This window comes from Argopecten irradians, chromosome 12 (assembly GCF_041381155.1).
Source record: "Argopecten irradians isolate NY chromosome 12, Ai_NY, whole genome shotgun sequence".
In the NCBI taxonomy this organism is placed as follows: Eukaryota; Metazoa; Mollusca; class Bivalvia; order Pectinida; family Pectinidae; genus Argopecten; species Argopecten irradians.
In genome coordinates, this window is record NC_091145.1 from 24,030,219 (window position 1) to 24,038,524 (window position 8,306).

Sequence of the window (8,306 nt, forward strand, 5' to 3'; positions counted from 1 at the left end):
TACCAGTCAGTATTACAGTATTAGGTATGAGAGAAAAAAATATATCTACCGGCAGTCTAGTTCAAATGATAGCCTGTCCCATAATGGGTGCTATATCAGACAAAGGTCATGTTAGGTTAACAGAAGGTACACTGCTGAGGCTGATACGATAAGCGGTAAAGCTGGGCTCATGTTGTCAGCAGCTGATAGTGAGAGGTGGTGCCCATCCATACATAGATACATAGATTTATTCTGACAACTTACATGTAAACATGTACAGGATTTTTATAATCCTATATTAATAGTTAGCTCTTAGAAATTTACAGATTTATTTTTGCAGTGTCTAAATACTTTTGTGGATGATTTTTCCAATATGAATCGATTTCATATTCAAATTGTTGTTGGTTAAGTGGAACAAAATCAAGATAAAAGAATAGATTATTGGTGGTAGGTCATAAAAGGTAATTATAAGACCACGTGTTATGTTAATGATATCATCACGCCCAGGCTGACGGAGTAGACGCTATAAAATTTAAGTATACATAGATTAGTTGTAGAGTTACAGAGATATTTAGGAGCCAAGGGGTATCCCTTGGACGGGGTATTCTCTGCTGGAGGTGTGGAACTCCGTGAGAAGGAGATCTGTACAATAATAACAATGTGATAGATATTAGTAATAGATGAATGTTACGTCAGTGTTACTGCACACGAAACTGAATTAGTGAATCACAGTCCGCATGTAAGGACATGTCAGGTTGTTGGTGGAGTAAATATAATGTGTGGTATTACAATATACACAGTCAATATATCTTTAGGTCAATTTGACCTGAAAAAATCTTGACCTGAAATTGACTTGAAAAATTATCCATGTGAAATTCAGATCTATTTCAAAACCTGGACCTGCCCTGGCCTGAAGACATTTTCATTTCAACTAGTTTTATTGAATAAATCAAAAGGATTTGGCAACAGGCTAGGCCTATATAAGCCCTGTCCTAGCCAGAAACTATACTCAAATTAAATTATATACATGTATTAAAGTGAACAGTCGGGCAAGGATGGCTAAAGTCGGTAAAAATGGTGTGAATGTATCCAGTATAATTTCTTATGAAATGGAAAAATAAAATCTCTCGTCAAAATCTGTTTGCGTACGAAGAAATTAATTTAAAGTATGGAAATTCTAAAACTTCCTCCCGGCTCACTTATGTCCGTGGTTACATTTCCACGAAGCCTCGCTTTCAATGCTTTCAACTTTTCTGTACTTTAATGGTCAGAACTGGGAAACTAAGCAGAACTTGACCGTCGTATCAATATGTGAGAAATTTTGGAAGGCCAATGAAGGCATTAAGACTGGTTTTCTTTGCCCGACTATTCACTTTTAGTTGATTAAACAGCATCTTAATTAAACAAATAGGGTATGTAACAAAAGAATAGTATTAATACTATTAATATGCCAGGTTTTATACTCTTATGGATATATAAGTTTGGTAATAAATTTCATATTGATATTTTTATATACAATATAATTGTACAAGGGAGATAATTCATCAAAAGACTGAATAATATTATAGTAGTAAGATAGTTATTAGTTATGTAATATAACAGACAAGTAAGCCACTAAAAAATTTTTTGAAGTTTTCTCAGTTTTAATCAGTTTTAATGGGTACATAATCCAGTGATTCTGCCTGTGCTTGGGACTACACAATTCCATAGTCAAATATTGGCAAAAGCCCATAACACAGGCAAATACTAGATTCGCACCCAATAAAATTGGAAAAAGAGAGTAATGCTTAGTATGATCATGATCGTGATTTAACATATACGATTCAGATAATAAAAGGATTTTTTAGAAGTTCTGATCGCCATCACTACCCACCATTGCTATACAGGAAGTTTATAAACAACAATAAGAATATTTGGACATAATTTGGATATTTGGAAGACCCAAACAATATCAAAAACGGTGTACATGGGTGTACAGACACACACACACACACACACACATGCATTTGTATATATAAATAAATCAGATAAGTTGTTTAATATTGATTAAAAAAAATGAAACACATTTGAATATATTTGCATTTACTTCAACTGGGCATTATATACATACATTAAGTGCTACAGTAAGGGACTTATGTAAGTGGTTATTGTCATATAGTTTCAGGGTATCAGTTAATATTTGTCTTTCATAAATAAAGAGCGCAAATTCGAATAAATAATGGAAAACGGTTTCTTGTGAGTATCCGCACTCGTAATTTGGAAAATCTAATAAATGATCATAAGTCATAACTAAGTTTACTAGCATTATTTCTAAGTTGGCAGAGAATGATGTTTATTTTTCTAGGTCCATAATTTTGAAAAGAGATAGTTACTTTACATACCTTTTTGTTTTGTTTATTCATTTAGGTTTTTGAATTGTGAAAGAGTTGGTGCATCAATAAGTGAAGTGTCTAATCTATTGTAATCATTTAATGTAGATGGGAAATAACTGTTAGAATAACTTTCAGTTCTGCAAAGAGGTGGATTAAATATTCTGTTTTCTCTCAATTGATATCTATTATTTATATTGTCATTTATGTATGGATTTATAATATCTTTTAAGTATGGTGGGTGAATCAGAGTTTAAAATTGTATACATAAGGAGAGCTTCTTTTTTTGTCGCCTTTCGGCTAAGGTTTCCCACTGTAGTTCATTATAAATGAAGACATGCCTGTGTAGGTACATGTACACTTGTTAAAATTGTCCGACCACTATTATTTCTATGAGAAGCAGTATTTTCAAAACCAAATATTATTTGCATAAACACCATAAAGTTCATATATCAACCAATTGGTGCATAACCAATGACAATGTCGTTTGTTTGATCTGGTTACTTTCTACGGCTAGATTTTACCGATAAATGAACTGGTTATAAAGACATCTGTAGGGAACGTGTTTTTTTTTTTGTATTTTGGGGGTTTTTTTAAATAAGAAAATTCGTGAATAGTGATGAATTAAAAATGAATTGTACACTAGATATTAAGCATAAGTCACTAAAAATTATTGCGTCGATTCCTAAGTTAAGGATGCATTTTTCTGAGGTTTCAGTCCCGTTGAAGTCCCGGTTTGACATAGATCAAAGAAGTTATGATCTTTTCAAATAAAATCTATTCAATATCTGTAGCAAGTTGCCAGTTGCAAATTTTGTCAAAAAATTACATTTCTATTCTTAGTACATTTTTTATACGGTGATTTTAAGAAATGTTCCATTTGGCGGCCATTTTCAAAATGTGCATTTTTTCGTTTTGAGTAGCGCCAAAGTTTTACCATTTTTTGCTGATTTTTTTTTTACTTAAATGATTACTTCGCCAGTATTTTTAGTTATATCGAGCAAATTTTTGATGTAATTCGTTACTAGTTTCTTGGTCATCAAAATAAAAAGAATTAAAAAAGAATTGCTTTTGTCACTTAATTTTAACACTTAATGGTGATTTTAGCACTTCTATTTTTTACTCTAAAATATTGAAAAATAATAGATATTGAAATGAGGCAAACAGTAAGCACACGGGTCCCCATTTTTCTGCCTGAATTAAAAAGAGCAACCTTTTCTCCTATTGATATTCAAAGATATGCAAAATATTAGCAAAACACCAGAACTGTTTCTATAAAGGTTAAAATCTGGCTCAAAATTAAGGGGTAGGGGTAGCATAAATCGTTATTATTCTGAGAATTTTTAATCATAACTGCTATATTTTTAAGAACACCACTTGAAAATAAAGTTTGCCAAACATCAATGCATATCAAACACCTCATAAAAAAATTATGGCTTTAATCTCAGGTGTATATGACCAAAACCGCAAAATTCCCATAAAATCCAATATTTTGTAAATTAGGTATTTTTGAGTGACAATAGCTCAGAAACGAGCACACGGACGTATGTTTTTGTACCTTTTTCTTTGTATCAACTCCTATTTCCGAAAATCTATATGAGAAAAAAGTTTAATACAAGAAAATTTTGACTTCTCAAAGGTGTACATCCTTAATAAAATCAACACAATATTTTAAACGATGAGCCACTAACTTGAAAAATGATGATCTATATATATATGATAACATTTTAACATATTTCGGCAAATATATATTAAAAACGTAAGAAAAACATATGTTAAACAAACTCTAAACTATTCTTTCTGAGTCTATGTCCTTTCCTTTAGTTGAACTCTATGTGCGCTTACGCAAAAGAATAGAAAATTCTCAGCATGCGAGTCCACTAACAATGGATATTGTATTATGGTCATGCTCAGGTCTTGTGAATTTATAATATGATTCAAATTAAGATTATGTCTTTTCAATGTCAGTTTTTTTTCATTTATCTTTATCCAAGTTTCTTCTTGGATGCTACAGCAACCAAGCCAGCAACTACTGTTGCAGGGGAGACAGTAACCGCAGCAGCACCGACAGCAGCAGCGGCAGCGCCAACACCACCAACAACTAGTACCTTTTTCATGGTTTTTGCACGTTGTATTTCATGATTTGCAGCGATTCGAGCGACCTTTCTATCTGTCAGTTTTTTGCGAAGTTCAGATAAGTTGTTTTCTATTTTTTTAAGTTCTTTTCTTTGATCTTCGGTTAACTTATGATCTTTGAATTTTGCCATTAAACGTTGTTTTTCTGTTTCTGCCTGGTTGATTTTGTTCTGGACGTCATCGTTTTCTCTTAAGGATTATTTCCATCCTTTTTCGAATCTCTTCATTTTGTTCATCAAACAATATGTTCTGGTAATACCTGCCAACATTTTTCTGAGTAAGATTTTTTACTTTAACAATAACCTGCAGGGCAGCTTGTTCCTTTTCTTCTTTACCAACGTTTGAGATTGCAAGATATCCGCCTTTACACGATTTTAGGAAATCTTTATATGTACTTGGTAGACCAGATATAAACTGAGCCACATCGACTTCATCCTCGTCAAGACTTTCTTTTCCGGTAAAGACAACTATAGTGAAGCCAAGAAATTCTTTGCCAAGAAATTTAGTTATCTTGTCAAACAACTTCCGGTCTTTCTCATCAATACTTCGTTCACCGATTCTCATCACAAGGAGAAATGCATGAACACCAGGACATGCAAGATGTGTACTTTCCATTAACTGCACCTTCAGATCGTCTTCTGACATCGTCGTATCAAATATACCGGGAGTGTCCACCACCACCAGGCTTGTACCGAATCTGTTTACCTCTTCAACACTGCACTCGCTGGTGACAGAATCACGACTAGCTGCAGACTTAAATTTCTTACCACCAATTAACGTGTTAGCCGTAGTGCTTTTCCCAGATCCAGTTGAACCAAGTAAAACAACTCTCAATGGCGCCACTGAAAAAGAAATGAAAATAAAATATCTGCTGTATAGTGCGTTAAGTTAGCGGGTCCATATTTCGCAGTGTGATTCCTCTAAATGCAATATTCAAATATCAGTAAAATTTATATATAATTAATATTTCTTTTGTATTATTGTTTTAGTATAACCGCTTGTGAACGGTGTTATTTCGGATAGAGTACACAGTTAAAATAAGTCGCGACGATGGTACAATAATGTAGCAATTATCGCTAGTGTTATGAATTCACAGATTTCAATAAACTACCCGCGAAATTTTAACCTCTAACAGTATATATATGATGAAATAGAATATTTTTTTAGTATTTTATTTATACTGAAGTATAACACACACTTATAAGTATAAAGTCTTCATTGGTACTAGTTAATTATTAATAAAGTTATTCATAAAGGGCAGCAGAACCATTGTTTGATTTATTTATACATATACTGTACGTGGATCATTGGTACATTGAATCAAAACTAACAGGCCCACTACCTTTCCTAAACAAAAAAGTAAAGTTGCTTATAAGATGTGATAATACAGGGTCTTAAGGTTGTATTCTTCTGAGGTTTCAGTCCCGTTAAAGTCTCGTTTCGACATAGATCAAAGAAGTTATGAGATTTTCAAATAAAATCTATCAATATCTGAAGGAAGTTACCAGTTGCAAATTTTGTCAAAAAATTACATTTCTATCTTTAGTAGATTTTTTTTATATGGGGATTTTAAGAAATGGCCCATTTGGCGGCCATTTTGAAATTGTGTCTTTTTTCGCTCTGAGTAGAGCCACAGTTTTACCATTTTTTACTGAAATTGTTTTTACTTAAATTATCACTGCTCCAGTATTTTTAGCTGTATCGAGGTAATTTTTGCTGTAAATCTTTACTGGGTTCGTGGTAATTAAAATATTGAGCATTAATGTGTGATATGATACACGTTTGTCTCTTTATTTTTACATTTAATGGTGATTTGAGCACAATTATTTTTTATTCGAAAATACTGAAAAATAACAAATATTGAAATGGGGCAAAAAAGTAAGCACACAGACCCCCAATTTTTCTGCCTGATTTAGAAAGAACAACCCTTTCCCTGTTGATAAGCAAAATATTAACAAAAGTTTAATACCAGAACTTTTTCTATAAAGGGCTAAATTTGGCAAAAATTGCTGAAAATGGTGCATTTTGAAGCTCAAAATTAAGGGGTAAGGGTAGCATATGCTGTTATTCTGAGAAAAAAATGTAGTCTTATTGATCAAAACTGGTATATTTTTAAAGAAGACTACTAGAAAATAAATTCTACAAACATTTATACATATCAAACACCTCATTCGGAAATTATGGCTTTAATCTATTGTGTATATGGTCAAAACGGCAAAATTCCCATAAAATCCAATATTTTGTCAATTAGGTATCTTTGAGTGACAATAGCTCAAAAAAGAGCACACGGACATATGTTTTTTTCTTCTATTTTCTTTTATGGCATGAACTCCTATTTCCAAAAATCCATATGAGAAAAAAAGTTTAATACAAGAAAATTTTGACTTCTCAGAGGAGTACATCCTTAAAAGGGGAGATTCTATTCGCTGTTTTGCCATCTGAAGCAGTGACGTAATGATTAGAGAAAGGTGAATAGTCGCTATTTTATCATTTATAAATGTACCTTGGTCTGTCGTCGAAAACAAATTCTTTAGTGCCGCAGCCATCTGTAAAAACGGACATAAATAGAGATCATTGAGTAAACTAATTCAAACGTGAACGTCTTAATTATCTAATAAGGACACAGGGAGTGTCGACAATAATACATTAAGTTGGAAGTGATGAGCAAACATTGAAACATGTCCTCCTGTATGAGGGGATGCTGTGATGGGGCTGATACCAGGGCTCCAAACCCTGGCAGCTCTCCGAAAACTGCTGGGAAATGAAAATTGTGGCTGTTTAAATATTATACAATTTCACTTTTGAAACCTCCAGTACTCAGTACCAGATATATACAAATAGATGGGAGTATTAGTGTAAAGTGTTTTTATATAAAGATAATCACAGGGGTGGTGAAGAGGAGGGGGAGAGGAGGGTAACAAAACGTCGTTATGGTAAAGGTTATAGTTTCACGTTTCCAGTGCTTGTGATCTATAGTGGAAGTAATCCTTAGCGTCTATATTTCACTTAAAGGAGGGACGTCCTTGAACTTTTACATTTCTTATATTCCCTGTCATATGCCTACACATATGCAATCGATTCGTCATGATAGAATTTTCTAACTTTCACCACACCTATGTGGTAATTTTGAGGTAAATAGTACAGTTATAAATGTTGTCAAAGTATGAAATTGTTTAGGCCCATAGCCTATGCTTTCCTCACTATTTGTGAGACATAAATAAGCCAAGGCTTCCATAGATCAAATTTAACATCCTATATATATATGTATTATACATATTTACCTTGAACAAGAACCAAATCCAGCCGTTTATGGTTCCTCAAAAATATAAGATAGACGCTCCAGTTGCTTTGCACAAATATATGCCCGATCTATTGCGACGGTATCTAATCTTCCTTGCGTAAAATATACTACTCCTTCAGAATATCTCTCATACTATTAAGCTTAAGCCATTCAGACGGATGTTTGAGAGACCGGCTGTGTGGATAAGATAAGATAAAAAAAAAGTGCAGCATCACATTATAATTATTATGATGGTATGATAACGCGAGGTCTGAGTGATACCTGACAGTAAGTAAGCTGTATAAAGTAAACAAGGCTCTCTTTATCAACAAGAGACACAACATATACCGCACTCACCGTGAACATACAAACAAATAAACATCATTTTCAGTAGAGGACCTGAAAGACCAACTACGTTTCTGATACGGTATTGAATTTTTAATTTTCAACGGTAAGACGTGTCCGATAATTTTGAAGAAAACAAATTACCAAAAAATACATTAAAAAATAACAATAACGAATACTACAGTTGTAAAAAAAAC

At 33.0% G+C, this 8,306-nt stretch overlaps 1 protein-coding gene across 1 annotated transcript; it reads right to left on the bottom strand.

Moving 5' to 3' along the window:
• Positions 1-4,179: 4,179 nt before the first annotated feature.
• On the bottom strand, positions 4,180-8,051 carry LOC138336369 (GTPase IMAP family member 4-like). The gene is made up of 3 exons (XM_069285839.1): positions 7,766-8,051; positions 6,988-7,030; positions 4,180-5,326 (listed from the first exon to the last, which is right to left on the bottom strand). Exons 2-3 carry the CDS (start codon positions 7,028-7,030, stop codon positions 4,662-4,664), a joined length of 708 nt encoding a protein of 235 aa, XP_069141940.1. The 5' UTR covers positions 7,766-8,051; the 3' UTR covers positions 4,180-4,661.
• Between the last annotated feature and the right edge of the window lie 255 nt (positions 8,052-8,306).